Genomic DNA, 17,083 nt, shown 5'->3' on the forward strand with positions numbered 1-17,083 from the left:
GAAGAAAGAAAGGGGTAGAGAAAAATAGTTGAGGTAATAATGGCTGAAAACTTCCCAAATCTGATGAAAAACATGAATATAAACATCCAAGAAGCTCAAAGAACTTCAATTAAGATGAACTCAAAGAGACCCAGACTGAGACATATTATAAGCAAACTTGCAAAAGACAAAAACAAAGAGAATCTTGAAAGCAATGAGAGAGAAGCAACTGATCACATAAAAGGGATCCTCAATAAGATTACCAGCAGATTTCTCATCAAAAATTTTAGAGGCCAGAAGACAGTGGGCTAGTATATTTAAAGTGCTCAAAGAAAAACACCGTCAACCAAGAACCCTATATTTGGCAAAACTGTCCTTCAAAAGTGAAGTAGAAATTAAGACATTCCCAGGTAAACAAAAGCCGAGTCAGTTCCCAACCGCTAGACCTGCCCTGCAAGAAATACTTGAGGGAGTCCTGCAAGGTAAAATGAAAGGACACTAGACAGTACCACAAAGCCATATGGAGAAATAAAGAGCTCAATAAAGGTAAATACACAAGCAATTGTAAAAGCTAATATTACTGTAGCTATGGATTTTTTGTTTACATTTAAAGAAAAAAGAAAAATTCTTAGTATAAAAGGCAGCATTACTGTAACTTTGGTTTGTAACTCCAAATCTTGTTTTCTTCATAATTTAAGAGACTCATGCATTGAAAATAATTATTAGTTTATGTTTTGGGGCACACAATGTATAAAGTTGTGATTTTATGACATCAATAACCAAAAGGGGTGGGGACAGAGCTGTAAAGGAGCATTTTTTGTATGTTATTGAAGTTAAGCTGGCATAAATTCAAATTACAGTGTTATAACTTTTGGATGTTAAGTGTAATCCCCATGGTAACCACAAAGAAAATAGCTATAGACACAAAACGAAATGAGAAAGGAATGTAAACATTTCACTAAAAAATATCAACTAAATACAAAAGAAGACAGGAATGCAGGAAATGAGGGACAAAAAAACTATAAGGCATATAGAAAACAAACAGCACAATGACAGAAGTAAGTTCCTCGTCAGTAATTACTTTAAACGTAAATAGATTAAACTCTCCAATGAAAAGACAGGGATTGGCAAAATGGATAAAAACACATGATCCAACTATATGCTATCTTGAGAGACTCACTTGAGACTCACTTGAGATCCAAAGACATAAATAAACAGGCTGAAAGTGCAAGCATGGAAAAAGGTATGCCATGCAAATAGTAACTAAAAGAGCAGGAATGGCTATACTAACATCAGACAAAATAAACTTTAAATCAAAAAAGGTTAAAAGAGACAAAGAAAGACATTGTATATTAATAAAAGGTTCAATACAGCAAGAAAATATAACAATTATAAACCTCTATACACCTAATGACAGACCATCAAAATATATCAAGCAAAAACTGAGAGAATTGAAGGGAGAAAAATAGACGGTTCTATAATAATAGTTGGAGACTTCAATACCCCATTCACAATAATGGACAGAATAACCAGAAAGGAGATAAGTAAGGAAATAGAGGACTTAATACAATAAACCAACTAGATCTAACAGACATATACAGAACACTCTACCCAACAACAATAGAAAATACATTTTTTATCATGTACACATGGGATATTTTCCAAGATAGACCATACATGAGGCCACAAATTAAGTCTCAATAGATTTTAAAAGATAGATATCATATAAAGTACCATCTCTGACCACAACAGGATGAAGTTAGAAGTCAACAACAAAAGGAAACTGGAAAATTCATGAAATTGTGGAAATTAAACAATGTATTTTCAAAAAGAGAGAAGACTCAAATTACTAAAATAAGAAATGAAAGTGAGGACATTACTACCTATTCTACAGAAATAAAAAGGATTATAAGAGAGTACTATGAAAAACTGTATGCCAAAAATTGGAAAACCTAGTGAAACGGACAAATTCCTAGAAACACAAAGAAATAGATAATCTGAATAGACCTATAACTACTAAGGAGATTGAATCAGTAATCAAAATTCTCCCAAGAAAGAAAAGCCCTGGACCTGATGGTTTCAATGGTGAACTCTACCAAACACTTAAAGAAGAACTAATACTAATCCTTCTCAAACTTTTCCAGAAAACTAAAGAGGAGGAAACACTTCTCAACTCATTCTATGAAACCAGAATAATGTTCTTACCAAAGACAGAAAAAGACAGTACAAGAAAACTACAGACCAATATCCCTTATGAACATTGATGCAAAAATCCTCAACAAAATACTAGCAAACTGAATTCAGCAGCATATTAAAAGGGTTATACACCCTTACCAAATGTGATTTATTCCTGGAATGCAAAGATGGTTCAACATATAAACATCAATCTATGTATACATCACACCAACAGAATGCAGGAAAAAAACCATCTCAATTGATGCAGAAAATGTATTTGACAAAATTCAACATCATTTCATGATAAAAACACTCAATAAATTAGGAATAGAAGGAAACTACCTTCACATAATAAAAGCTATATGTGAAAATCCCACTGAACATCATACTTAATGGTGAAAGACTTAAAGTATTCCTCTAGGATCAGGAATAAGGCAAGGATGCCCACTTTCGCTACTTCTATTCAACATAGTACTGGAAATTCTAGCCAGAACATTTAGGCAAGAAAAAGAAACAAAAGGCATTCAAATTGGAAAGGAAGAAGTAAAGTACAGATATGATCTTATATGTAGAAAACCCTAAAAATTCCACACAAAAAAATTTAGAATAAATGAATTAAGCCAAGTAACAGGATACAAAGTCAACACACAAAAATCAGTTGCATTTCCATACACAATGAACAACCTGAAAAGGAAATTACAAAAACAATTCCATTTCCAACAGCATCAAAAAGAATAAAATATTTGAATTAACTTCACCACGGAAGTAAAAGTACAATGAAAACTACAAAACACTGCTGAAAGAAATTAAAGACATAAATAAATGGAAACACATCCCATGTTCATGGATTGGAAGTCTTAATATTGTTGAAATGTCAATACTATACAAAGCTATCTACAGATTCAATGCAATCCGTATCAAAATCCCAATGATGTTTTTTACAGAAATAGAAAAATCCATCCTAAAATCATTTGGAACCTCAAGGGACCCTGAACAGCCAAAAATAATCTTGAAAAAGAAGAACAAAACTAGAGGAATCACCCTTTCTGATTTCAAAACTTACTACAAAGCTACAGTAATCAAAACAGTGTGGTACTGGCATAAAGACACGCATATAGACCTATGGAATAGAATAGAAAGCCCAGAAACAAACCCTTTCATATACGGTCAAATGATTTTTGACAAGGGTGCCAAGACCATTCAATGAAGAAAGGACAGTCTTTTTAACGAATGGTGTTGGTAAAACTGGATATCCACATGCAAAAGAATGAAGTTGGACCTAACCTAACACCATATACAAAAATTAACTCAAAATGGACCAAGGACCTAAATATAGAACCTAAAATAATAAAACTCTTAGAAGAAAACATAGGACAAAAGCTTCACAACACTGGGTTTGGCAATGATTTCTTGGATATGACACCAAAGGCACAGGTAACAAAAGAAAAAATAGACAAACTGGACTTCATGAAAACTGAAAAATTGTGTGCATCAAAAGACAGTATCAACAGAGTAAAAAGGCAACCCATAGAATGGGAGAAAAGTATTTGCAAATAATATATCTGATATGGGATTAATGTCCAGAATATACAGAGAATACCTAGAACTCAACAACAACAAAACAAACAACCTGATACAAAAATGGGCAAAGGACTTGAATAGACATTTCTCCAAAGAAGATATACAAACAGCCAATAAGCACATGAAAAGATGCTCAACATCACTAATCGTTAGGGAAATGCAAATCAAAACTCTAATGAGATACTACCTCATACCCATTAGGATGACTACTATCAAAAAAAACAGACAAGTGTTGGTGAGAATGTGGAGAAATTAGAACCCTTGTGCACTGATGTTGAGAATGTAAAATGGTACAGCTGCTGTGGAAAACAGTATGGAGGTTCCTCAAAATATTAAAAACAGAATTACCATATCACCCAACAATGCCACTTCTGGGTAGATACCCAAAAGAATTGAAAGCAGGGTCTCGAAGAGATATTTATACACCATGTTCATAGCAGCATTATTCATTAGAGCTAAAATGTGGAAGCAACCAAAGTGTCCGTCAATGGATGTATGGATAAACAAAATGTGGTATATACATACAATGGAATATTATTCAGAATTAAAAAGGAAGGAAATTCTGACACATGCTACAACATGGATCAACTTTGAGGACGTTACTCTAAGTGAAATAAGCCAGTCACAAAAAGACAAATACTGTACTATTTCACTTATATGAGATACTTAGAGCAGTCGAAATCATAAAGACAGAAAGCTGAATGGTAGTTGCCAGAGGTTAGGGGTAGTGGAGAAGGGGCAGTTATCCTTTAATGAGTATAGAGTTTCAGTTTTACAAGATGAAGAGTTATGGGGATGGATGGTGGTGACGGTCGCACAACAATGTGAATGTGTTTAACACCATTGGACTGCACACTTAAAAAAGGTTAAGATGGTAAATGTTATATGTATTTTACCACAATAAAAAATAATATTTAAAAAAAAAGGAAGAAGATACCTGGTAGTGCCCCAGCCATGGAGAGCAACAGACTGAAAAAATTAACGTCCCTATTTTCTGTGATTTAGGAGCCTCAGGCATATTTGAGTTATTGATTCAATATTTTCAAATAATTTAACTTTTAAATCTTCATTAAGTTAAGACCAATGTGACTGAAAACAAAAGCCTATAATGAGGTTCCACTGTGATATATTTGTTGGGTAGAATTAGTACATAGTTTTGTCTCATTTATCATAGAGCTCTTTTCGGGTACAAAAGGCAAAAGTGCTGAAACCCCAAAGAAGACAAAAGCGTATTTCTTTTCCTTTCTTATAACTTCCTCTTTTTTTCCATAGGGTTAATTAGCTCCACATGATAAATAGGCCCGAAACAAGCATCTGAATAGGTAAAGCCTGAAGTTGACCACAAGGCTCAGCATCATGTGGACAGGGACCACGAGGAGTGTTGATGAAAAAAGCCATTATTTTCTGTCACAGTGAATAAAGCAGTATTAAACATTCTTCACACTCAATGGCTGCTGGAGCTATCTTGAACTGGCAAAATGTGGCCCATGTACCACGATACTCCTCTCCAGCACCCACAGCAGATATCATTAATCTCTTTCCCACTGAGCTTGGCTGTAGCATTCAGATACTGATCAGAGTTAGCACATCAGATGATATCTCTCTGTCATCCCTGGAACTAAGGTGCTGTAAGCAAGGCCACTGCAACTCCTACCCTGCCTCCCCATCTCTGGAACAGTACAAATGATTTACTTTGAATTATCCCACACAACAGCTATTCACCTGCTGCCACATCCTCATTACTAGCAGACAACAGGCCACTCTAACCAATTTCAGATTAGCGAGAGAGAGCACTATAATTCCAACTTACAGTTTCAAGATTCTTCTGGAACTCCAATAGTTTAGCTTCGGCTTCCTTATAATTCTTGAAGAACATACACAGTTCATACATCTCCATCATCAATAGTAACGGGGAATCCTTTAAGGAAGAGTAAATGAAATTACAAAATCCTGAACTTAATATTATTTTTTCAATGAATAATGCCAATATAAGAGGTTAAAGTACACAAATACTATTAACAACAGCTTCATAGAATTAAATCATTTATGTTAAAAAGAAAGGAAGCTACATTTATATTTCTTTTAGGAAAAAAGATACTCAGGCCCGGTACATCTACTCAATAGCCCATTTTCTGTCTGTGCTATACTTGGTCCACCACACATGAGCAGGAAGCATTCCACTAGATGGTGCTAGGATACCTCTACATACACTCCTGGATAATGGGTTCCACTGACTCACCAACCTACAGCGGTCTGTAGCATCAACCCATACATTTCCATCACTTCAGTGGGAGCTTTTCGGTCAGAAGACAGCAGTTTGGGAATTAGAAAGTATGGGTCTGAACTATAAGTACAAGTCACTTATTAAAGTACTTTGAGACCCTGGGCATGTTACTTAAGTTCTGTGAGCCTTGGTTTATTACTCTGTAAAACGAGGATAATACAACTTCATAATATCCTCATACAACATCATCTTTGTAGAGGATTATTGTGAGAACCAACTGAAATAATGTATACAAAGCACTCTGCCAAATAGATGGTAGTTTTATCATCATTATTTGTTGTTGGCTAAAAAACAAAAATCCAGGAATAGGAATAATTGAAAAAGCCAACAGGGGATATTCTGAAGTAATGCTTTTAAACTAAGGAAAGAAATGAAGTGACTATCACCACCTTAAAGAAAAGCTGGAAACCTCTGATGAGAGTTTTGCTCTTCTGCCTTGATAATAACATTCTCCAGATGACTGAGAGGTCCTCAAGGTCCCAAGTGTGGCCCTCCAGTGAGCCCTGAATGTGTCCCATTGCTTCAGCTGCAACACTGTCCTCCACAGAAGTGATGATCCAAACACACAGACAAGGAATAGTACTGGCATCCTGCCATTGGATAAGAACTTTTCAAAATAAAATAACACTGAGCCTGGATTACCGAACAGAGGAAGTTTCCAGCAATGCTACAACTACAGATGGATATTTCTTGCTTAGAACAAGTAATCTCACTAAATTAGTTAAAATGGCTTGAAAAGCCTTCAAACATGAAACAAACTCTAATGAACAAACAAGAGACTATTATAAACTGTCCTGCAGAGTATGGCAGGTCAAAAGGCCAAGAGACTGAGGGGATACATGTGGAAGTCAGGGAAGTACTAAGTATAAGAAAACAGGACTGCCCTTCATAGAACTGCTGATCAAAGGACTGTCTAAAGCATCCCTCTTCCTTGCTCAAGAGGCAGTGGTGGTCAGTCCACTAAAGCATCCTTCTCTATGACTGCCAACCAGGAACCAAGGCTCTGACCACTTAAGTTACTGAATGTCAAGTCACAAGATGGCCTGGAGCCTAAGCTAGAGAAGCACAAAAAGTTATAGTGACCTGGGAAACACACGGTGGAGCCTCACTGTCGTCATCATCCTACTTCCTCTCTGATTATCAGCTTTCCCCACTCCCCTCCCCCTTTTATATTGTTCTCTGGGTCCTTAATTCTGGCTTCTCACGATCCTCACCTGCAGACATGAGGCCAGAACACTAAGGATAGGGGCCTGTTGTTTCACTGCTTCAGCCAGGAGCCAACACCAGGAGTTTGGCTCCTCTGGGCACTGCAGCAGAATTTTAAAGAAATCAGTCATCCTTTCTTTGTTTCTCTGGAGTTCCTGGGGGGACTTGTTGTAGACTTGATCATTATCCATTCCGGAGTTGGACGCTGAGGGTAAATTCTCAAAAGCCAGCCGTAAGTGGTCTTGAAGGACAGGGCTGAAATACTGGAGAAGAGATTTCACCTAGAAAACATATTAGATGATTAAAACAGACAACCAACTTTCAGTTTCAGATGGAGCTGAAAACGTTAGAGAAAAGCACAGGCAAAATTGTTCTTTCTCACCCTGAACTGTGTCAGAGGTGACCTTATAATTTTACAAAGTTGTTTGCTGCTTTTCAGTGAACTTCCATTTTCAATCCGGAGTCACCAAAACTCTTCCGTCATCTCTTTAGTACTAATGACTAGTCCTTTGTCTAAGCCAATCTGCTGAAATCTTAGTAAAACTAATAGTGTCATATCAAACAAAAGCCTATGTGTACACAACAGGAAGAACACTATTTTTCCTCCAAGAAGTATTCCAATTTCCTCTTCTTGAATAACTGGCAACAACTGGTGGCTTACCTCCTCTGGGTGGTAATTATGGAGTTGGCTATGAATAATGAACTGTAACCAATCATTTCCTTTGGCACATTCTGTCAGGTAAGACGTGCTCAGTTTCATATTGTGGAGCCTGCAGAATTGTACCACTAATGCCCATTGGCTGCTGGATTCACTGGATAATCTGTAATTGGGGGTGGGGGTGGTAGAGAAAAAAAACTAGTTAAAATATAGCTGTAGTTTTAAATTGGAAAATTAGTAAAAATTAAATAAATTTAACTAGAGTACATTCTCCAAAAAGCCTTTCAACAAATACCAAATATTTATCAGACTGCTTTGGAAAAACAAGGATTCACCCATAATGCACAATAGCTTTCTTAGTGTAACTGCACAATTCATTCCTTTTCACCAACCAAGTATCCATCAAACTAGCTATGTACCATCTTTAGGAGAATTGAGAAAACAGTCACTTAAGAAATTTTCTGAGGGCCGGCCCTGTGGCATAGCGGTTAAGTGCACGAGCTCTGCTGCTGGTGGCCCGGGTTCGGATCCCAGGCGCGCACCGATGCACCACTTGTCAGGCCATGCTGCGGCGGCATCCCACATAAAGTGGAGGAAGATGGGCATGGATGTTAGCTCAGGGCTGATCTTGCTCACAAAAAAAAAAAAAAAAAAGAGAAATTTTCTGAGTGCTTAATTCTCTTGTATGACTCACTTTAGATTATCACAGCCCTGACAGGTACCTGGGCTTCCTCAATAAGGGGAGGGTTTCCTGAAAGCAGGAAACTGTCGAGCAGAGTCAGCAATAGGAGGTACAGAAGAATGGTGCACTCCCCAGGTCGGGGGTGGCGGGGTCAGCCCCAGTGCGACAGCACAGAGGAAAGATGGCATGAATGTGTAAGGAGAGGGGATTTTGTAGATAGATGGTCACCTCAACTTCCATTATCAACTGACATATATTAGCAAGAAAAATTTAGGACATCACTTAGAGTCAAATTTTGTGAGATTCATCCCACATCTTCTGAAATGATTTCAACATGTAACACTTAAGAGACTGCTCTGACCAGCAGTCCAATGGAGGAGACAAAGCTCCTCTCCATTTCTTGGAAACTCCATCTCTAAAGAGGGAATCATTATTTTCACCCTCCTATTACTGACAGCAAGATGCAATTAAAACCCATTATCCATTTACTGAATATCTGCTATCTGCTGAATGAGTAGAAGGTGAGGTCCAGGGGGATTGATGAACATATCTGAGGTGTTGGAAGAAAGACTAGGCAAACACACATTGGAATAATAAAGCTTGCTAGAAAGGAGGTTGGGACTGCAACTCACAAACCTCTTTGTTTCCTGCTGCTGAATGCTATTCCATACACCTTCTTCTAAGAGAACAAGCAATTCTTCTACGGTTGCCTTTTCACCCGCAGCCAGTTTAGACAGTTTTTCAGCTGTAAGGAATATAAACAACAAAATATGGTCAAGAGAAAAGGTCAGGAACTGGGCATTTCTGTTTGAAGAGTGTGGCCCGGGGCCATTTCAGAACCCAATTAAAGGGCACAAGCAAGTGAGATAAAGAACAAACACTCTGCAGAAGGATGAAACAAGAAGATAATTGTTTCCTGCCCAACCACTCACAATTCAATGCCTTATACCTATTCATTCCTTGTCCTCTAAACAAGCCAAACCACATAAAGAAAAGGTGCTGTACCTAGAGACTCTCTGATAAAGCTGTATGGAGCATCTTCATTTCTACACTTGTAACTCAAAATTATATTGGCCGCTTTCATATCAACTCTGAGCTTGAGGCTGTCGAGGCCAAGCAATTCTAAGAAACAAACACAGGCAGCTCCTATTGAAGGTATGTGGAAGGAGGAGAGCCCTAAAACATAGGCTTCATTGCCTATTTGCTGGATCCTGAAAAAGAAAGGAATCAAAGTCACATCAGCACATGAAAATTGTTTCTCACCAGGAAAAGCAGATGGCATTACATGAGTGGTACATGGAGTGTCAGACACATGTGATGTTGGGCTTCCTCCCTCTTCCCTTTTTTTTTTTTTTTTTTTTGTTGGTGAGGAAGATCAGCCCTGAGCTAACATCCATGCCAATCCTCCTCTTTTTGCTGAGGAAGACCAGCCCTGAGCTAACATCTATTGCCAATCCTCCTTCTTTTTTTTTTTCCCTTTTTCTCCCCAAAGCCCCAGTAGATAGTTGTATGTCATAGCTGCACATCCTTCTTAGTTGCTGTATGTGGGAGGCTGCCTCAGCATGGCCGAGAAGCAGTGTGTCGGTGTGCGCCTGGGATCCGAACCCGGGCCGCCAGTAGCGGAGCGCCCGCACTTAACCACTAAGCCATGGGGCCAGCCCCTCCCCCTTCCCTTTTTGAGCCCCTTGCACACATCCATTTAGGTTCTCAGTAGCTTTTAGTTGTCTTCTGGCTCCATAGCCCACCATTTCTTTATATTTTACCTTTTCCTAAAACACCTACTCATAGTCCAAATTACTCTTGCTTCCAACTTCATCCAGGGAACACAGTGTAGAATTTCCCAAAGACTGCCAACTTGTGGTCTTATCAATTATGAGTATGTACACAAATTACCAAGAAAATTAATGCCACCTAAAGTTTGATATCATAAAGCACATATATTTTAAACGACTCATATATGTACTTTTATATGCATAGAAAAATTTTGAGGAAAGATGCACAAGAAATTAACCACGTTTATTTACTATGTAGAATGAGGATAGGAGACTAAGGGACTTTCATCGTTCATTTTTCACCCTTCTGAGCAACTTGAGTATTTTACCATAAAAATGCATTATTCTCTTAATTATGAACCAAACCAATAAAGTAAATCTATATTTAACTGCTGATTATATCAAATACTCCTCCCAATTCTGTGCTTTTTATAAAAGTGAATTATAAAAGACAAAGACTTTAAATACAGAATTCACATCTCATTATAGAATTCTCTTTAGAGTTAACTGTTAACATTTGACAAGTTGGATCATTTTTTTAAAATATGATTTAAAAATATATTTATTATCTTTTAAAATATATTTACCTTTTTTCCTGTTAACAAAAGCAACACATGCTAAATCCCAAAAACTTGGGATACACAGAAAGCACAAATGAAAAAAAAAAAAATCACCATCCAAATATAATCACTGTTCATTGTGGTACACATTTCTAGTACGTTTATTTTTTTATTTTTGGTTCAGGAAGACTGGCCCTGGGCTAACATCCATGCCCATCTTCCTCCACTTCATATGGGACGCTGCCACAGCATGGCTTGCCAAGCAGTGCGCCAGTGCGCGCCCGGGATCCGAACTGGCGAACCCCGGGCCGCCGCAACAGAGCGTGCGCACTTAACCGCTTGCGCCACCGGGCCGGCCCTTCCAGTATGTTTTTTTTTAAATGCACGTGTAAAATTCACAAATATGCATTTTATTAAGAGCACAAATTACGTTTTATTTTTTATTTATTTTTTATTTTTTTTTGCTCAGGAAGATCCGCCCTGAGCTAACATCTGTTGCCAATCCTCCTCTTTTTTTGCTTGAGGAAGATTGGCCCTGAGCTAACATCTGTGCCAACCTTCCTCTATTTTGTATGTGGGTCACCACCACAGCATGGCTGATGAGTGGTTTAGGTCTGCTGGTGGGATCCAAACCTGCGAACCCAGGCTGCTGAAGAGAAGCGCGCCAAACTAACCACTATGCCACGGGGCTGGCCCCTACAAATTATGTTCAAATACTCACAGCTGCTTGGGAGTCTTGCTCTTGGTTAATTCCTGGACCAGAAAAGTACCAAATGCAAATGATGGCCGTCCATGATGTAAATAATAAGCAAAATTCAGACGTTCCACTATAGCATACTTATTAACCAAGTCAGGGCTAGAGAAATGTGGGAGATGACTTGATGCATCTGTGGACGAAGTGAAGCAATATTAATTCTCTGCATCTCACCATGATTAATTTCAGATTTGAATGTGGAAAACTTAACTCTGCAATGGTAAAAGAAAACTGGTTGCTATAATTATTTTGTACCACTGTGTACCACTTTGGACCACCAAAATGTAATAGTTTCATTTCAATGTGGAGAGGAAGCCCTCATTTTATACAAAAATGTGTACTTGAGAAGCTACATAAAAACTTATAAATTATGCTTTTCCTCCACTGAACTTGTAATTTTAAATGCTTTAATTCCATATTTAACGATCCTTTAACTTCACAATGGCAATAACCCTTTAGCTACAAAATCTCTGCTAACAATTTGCAAAAGGAGCTTTTTAATTCAGTCACGCAGCTCATTACACAATGAAATCTCTGCTTAACATATCTAAATGAGTCCTCTATTCACCAACGCCAACTCACTGTACTTTTCTCCAACGAATACTCTAAGAACATCTTTTCCTCCATATTAATATCCTCCAATATTCTTTTGTTATCACTAGTTGTACTTTCTGATGTTATACTCATAGAGCACCTCATCATCTACATGATGGTACCATCTTTCTGAGACCAGCAGAGGAGTTCAGTTTAAAGTTCCTCTGTGCCCATGAAAGGAGCAGAAAAAATATTTTTTCTCTTTTTAAAGAAATTTAAACCCAGAGGATATTTGGATGTGATAAGTTAGTACGAAATATCAAGCCCTAATCTTTAATTGCCTTTTAACCACTTACGACCTATAAAAAAAAAAGATAAAATAACATTTTGAACTATTAGGGAACCAATTCTGGAAAACAGTGCATATGCTCTTTATTTCAGAAATAAGCTTTCAACTTTGAAAATAAGTTTTATTCTCCCATGGAATTCCAAGGATTTTTTATATTGTGACTTGGCTCCTTTAAAAAAATCACAAAGACCTTAAAGGTGTCTGTCATCTTACAAAGCTATTACTTAAAACTACACCTCCTTTGAGATTAAAAAATTGTCACATGCTTATCTGTGTTCTTTGTAAGATCAGAGTGACTTTGGTAACTTACAATTCATATAAAACCTTCATTCATTCATTAAATATTTCCTGAGTCCATGTAAAGTATACAGTACTTCCAGGTGCCAAATGAGCAAACTTGAGTTTTTTACTCAAATAAGACTCTGATTTTTTAGCAGTTAGGGGCTAGAGTGGAGGTTGTGTTTAGGAGAATATTCTACCCTAAGGGAAATTTTTCTCTGGCTTGCCACAGAAGCCAAGTCACCATGCAGTTGCCTTACATCCCCTTTCAGTGGTAAAACCATATGAAAAAAGAACGTACAAATACAAACCTCTAATTTTATAAATCTATATTATGTTTTCATGATAATTGTTTCATTCACTTTGTGCTTTATTTGCATAAAATATGTTTTAAACTTCTAAAAACCAGGCAGAGCACATGCCTTCAACTTCCTCTGTTTCCCTAGTACCTAGTAGAGTGCTTGATCTCCAAGAGGGTGTCAAGACTCGCTAAGTGAAGGAGTTGGAGGTATTAGAGCAAGACAAGGGATTCTGTTTACTCTCTAGTAACTTCACTGAGATTAGAAATTGTATTTTCATTAGAAAATACATTTTCTGGGCCGGCCCCGTGGCTTATCGGTTAAGTGTGCGTGCTCCGCTGCTGGCGGCCCGGGGTTCGAATCCCGGGCGCGCACCAATGCACCGCTTCTCCGGCCATGCTGAGGCCACGTCCCACATGCAGCAACTAGAAGGATGTGCAGCTACGACATACAACTATCTACTGGGGCGTTGTGGGGGGGGGGTGGATAAAAATAAATAAAAATTAAAAAAAAAAAAGAAAATACACTTTCTACTTTATTCAGCACTCAGTAAATATTTATTGAACATCTCTTACAAGCCTGGCACTGCAATGGGCTCTGGACACTAGGTAAATTCAATTTTTGAAATCTGAACTTATAAAACTGACACATTAGAAAATTCATATTTTTGCATGTGAATAAATATTTACAGGATATATATTATATGCAAAGTACTAATCTGAAGCCTACTTTAGAGTAATATAGGCAGAGGCACCATAGGTAACATGATATTAAAGGCTAACTCTAAATGCAAAAGAAAAAAAAATAGAAAAAGCAGAGTTTAAGAATGGCACAAAAAAAATCAGAGGAACTCTTATGGTCTAGAAGAGAGAACGCCAATGTGTGTGCATCTGGTGCTGACCGTGTGCCAGGAACTGTGAGAGCTTTTTAAAGGCCTTATCTCCTTTCATTCTCATATAACATGTGAGGTGCACTGTTATTAAACTTACTTTATAGGGAATTGAAGAGAGGTTAAATCACTTGCCCAAGATCACACAGCTATTACATGGTAGAGCCAGGATTTGTCTAATGCCAACACCTATGCCCTTCACTTTTATACTACTATACTATTAACAAAGAGGGATTCTGGGCAAGGGAGAAATTTAAGCAGATATGTACACATTACATTTCCCAGCAAGCACAGCATTAGTGACCTAATCCAACGACTTTCAACTCACAACATGTTTTCCATTCAGTCTCCTAGACAATGTTTTCCACTGGAATGTGCCTTTATTTTTAAAAATAGAAAGCAGTGGAAAAAACTGAATTGGCTTTACATAAATTTACTCCCACTGTCAACACTGCTGAAATACTTCTAAAGCAAGATGTACCCGTAATGACTTACCTCCTATAGCTAGAGTGTTGGCAGACTGCCAGCCAAACAATCTACTGGGATCAAAGGGCAATAATGACTGAAAAAGAGGGAAAGTAAAATCAGAGTTAAAAGTTAATTGATTCTAATTTTTAATTTTTTTTTTGTGAGGAAGATCAGTCCTGAGCTAACATCCATGCCAATCCTCCTCTTTTTGCTGAGGAAGACGGACCCTGAGCTAACATCCATGCCGACCTTCCTCCACTTTATGTGGGACGCCGCACAGCATGGCCTGTGTCGGTGCGCACCTAGGATCCGAACCCGGGCTGCCAGCAGCAGAGCACGTGCACTTAACTGCTACGTCATGGGGCTGACCCCAAAAGTTAATTGATTCTAAAATAAGTAATAAAATTATATAAAAGGACTTCACAGGTAGTCTGCTTCCCTTCTCTAGGGCAATTAAAAACCCTATCTTTCTGGACACAAATTCTTTTAATACAGCTAAAAACAAAAAAGAATGTACAAGACACTTTTTTTATCTTAATAAAAATAGAACTGGCTGTGTTCCTTTTAAAGACTCTCCTCACTTCAAACTATGCCTGCAAAGTGTACTCTCTTTTGGTAGAAGCAGCATCAGTTATAATGTAAAATGGGCTTTAGAAATGCTTTTGGAATCACAAGGCAAGAGGACTAAGAGGCTAGAAAATGTTACCAAGTAAACATGACAAAGTACATAAGGCAGGTCAGGAAAGGAAAGGGTTAAAGGAATGTGGATCACCACCAACAAAGAAAGAGCCAACTAGGGTCAAGTCAGTCAGAAACCATTTGAGCGCAGGGAGCAGTGACTGAAATCTGTCTAGGCCAAAGGTTTAGCAAAGACGATAAACAGATGGTGGAAGGGATATACAAGAAAGCAGAACTAATTATTAAGTCTAGATTTGGATGGCTAAGGAAATAGCAGCTTTGATTTAAAATTAAGGGAGAGTCTGTGGTCTATTAAGCAAGGAATACTTTTCCTAAAATAACAGGACTCAAAAATTACATCAGTCAACTTGAAAACAGAACAAACAACTTGAAACTACTTATGTTTTAGGCTGATTGAATCCACTGTAGGTAGTGAGACTACGTTTTTATATACTCCACTTATATATAGTTTATACCAGTGCTCCTCAAAGTGCTGTCTGCAATAAGATAAGAAGCTTGTGATAAATATATACCCAGCTTAGTGCTTCCTTCTTCAAGAAAGCCTCGATACATTTAAAAAAAAAAAAGAAAAAAAGCCTGCTGAACTAAACAGAATGCTTAGTGACAGAAGATTCACATTCTGGTGCAAGATCCTAATCTCATCACATACCAGCAACAAGCAGTGCATGGACTGGTGCCCATCTGGGGACTTTTTTGAGTAGCAAAAAAGTCTATACCCTAAAAATTCTTTACATTAGAGTAAGAGAGATTTTGTATCTTTACAGGATTACAGAGCTTATTTTGAATTGAAGACACTATGGGAATATGTGCACCCAGAAAAAAAAACAAAAGCCTTTTGAAACGAGAAATGAACAAAAGAAGGTGCTCTTAGCTGAGGATCCCTGAATAGGTTTCAGATAATCTGTGAATTCCTTTGAAATATAAGCAAAATTATATGCATATGTGCAATTTTTCTGGGTAGAGAGCTCATAGCTCTGTCACATTCTTAAAGAGGTCTTGTCCTGAAAAATGTTAAGAAGCATTGATTTAAATAAACAAATAGCCCTATTCATTGAGAAGAGAGAGAAGATATCAGTGGTAGAATGGAAGAGCTTTTGATGAAAGCAGCAGACAAGTATGCTGGTCAACTATCTGTCTGCTCTCAGATCCATTTCCACCTTTCCCCTACTGCAGAGAACTGCATTTCCCACGCTCACTTGCCCTCTGGCTACCAGATAGGTTTAGCCATGAGAGACAACATGGGAGATTAAAGGTGGGAAGAGGGGAGAAACCAAGATATTTTTCCCCTTCTTTGTTTTCTGGGGCCTCTCCTCCAAGGTTCCAGCGCCATCCTCTATGTTCCCAGTTCCCATTAGGCAGCCTGGTACTGAGTTTAGCTCCCAGAGAAGGCTCCAGCTTCTCTCCAGCTGATGACACCATTTTCTTGCACTGTTCTTGCAGCCTTAGTGGTGTTGATGGCTTCCTTCTTTGTCAGTTTTTGGTTGTCTCACCATCACATGTCTGGTTTCTCCATTCTGCTATCACTCTGTAAATAATTCCCTATATTAAATGTCCTCCATTTTAAAGACCCAGAGTGGTTTCTGTTTTCCTGGCTGAAACGCTGACTGATACTCCTATATATTGGCCACTGAAATACTGTACCTGAAGAAGGTGGTAGAGTGTAATATCGGGTGGCAGGACACTAGGGGCAGTGTACTGTGGGAAGAGAGCTGTTTTTAGCTTGGGGTAAGGAGTTAATGCCATCTTCAGTAGCTGGGGATCTACTTTCTTCAAACAGTTCTCATTTTCTTCATTCTGAACAACCTAAATAAAAAGACAGATAACACAGTGTAATGTTTGTCTTTTCTCCAAATTTAAGTCCTTTATTCAAGACAACCCTGTGAAACAAGATTAACTTGAGAGAGTATGTGGTGTG

General features: G+C 38.0%; 1 protein-coding gene across 5 annotated transcripts in view; it reads right to left on the reverse strand.

Moving 5' to 3' along the window:
• The window catches only part of SPG11 (SPG11 vesicle trafficking associated, spatacsin), an 82,980-nt gene that overhangs the window by 25,026 nt on the left and 40,871 nt on the right, over positions 1–17,083 (reverse strand). For 4 of the 5 annotated variants that reach the window (XM_058541475.1, XM_058541473.1, XM_058541477.1 and 1 more), the window contains 9 exons: positions 16,810–16,971; positions 14,497–14,563; positions 11,619–11,784; positions 9,571–9,776; positions 9,202–9,310; positions 7,887–8,046; positions 7,234–7,506; positions 6,409–6,609; positions 5,546–5,653 (listed from right to left, as the gene is read on the reverse strand). In XM_058541475.1, the coding sequence (XP_058397458.1) occupies positions 5,546–5,653; positions 6,409–6,609; positions 7,234–7,506; positions 7,887–8,046; positions 9,202–9,310; positions 9,571–9,776; positions 11,619–11,784; positions 14,497–14,563; positions 16,810–16,971 (1,452 nt within the window). The remainder of the gene's footprint in view (positions 1–5,545; positions 5,654–6,408; positions 6,610–7,233; positions 7,507–7,886; positions 8,047–9,201; positions 9,311–9,570; positions 9,777–11,618; positions 11,785–14,496; positions 14,564–16,809; positions 16,972–17,083) is intronic. The other variant, XM_058541474.1, reaches the window with a different exon arrangement.

The sequence above is a fragment of the Diceros bicornis genome, chromosome 5 (assembly GCF_020826845.1).
Source record: "Diceros bicornis minor isolate mBicDic1 chromosome 5, mDicBic1.mat.cur, whole genome shotgun sequence".
In the NCBI taxonomy this organism is placed as follows: domain Eukaryota; kingdom Metazoa; phylum Chordata; class Mammalia; order Perissodactyla; family Rhinocerotidae; genus Diceros; species Diceros bicornis.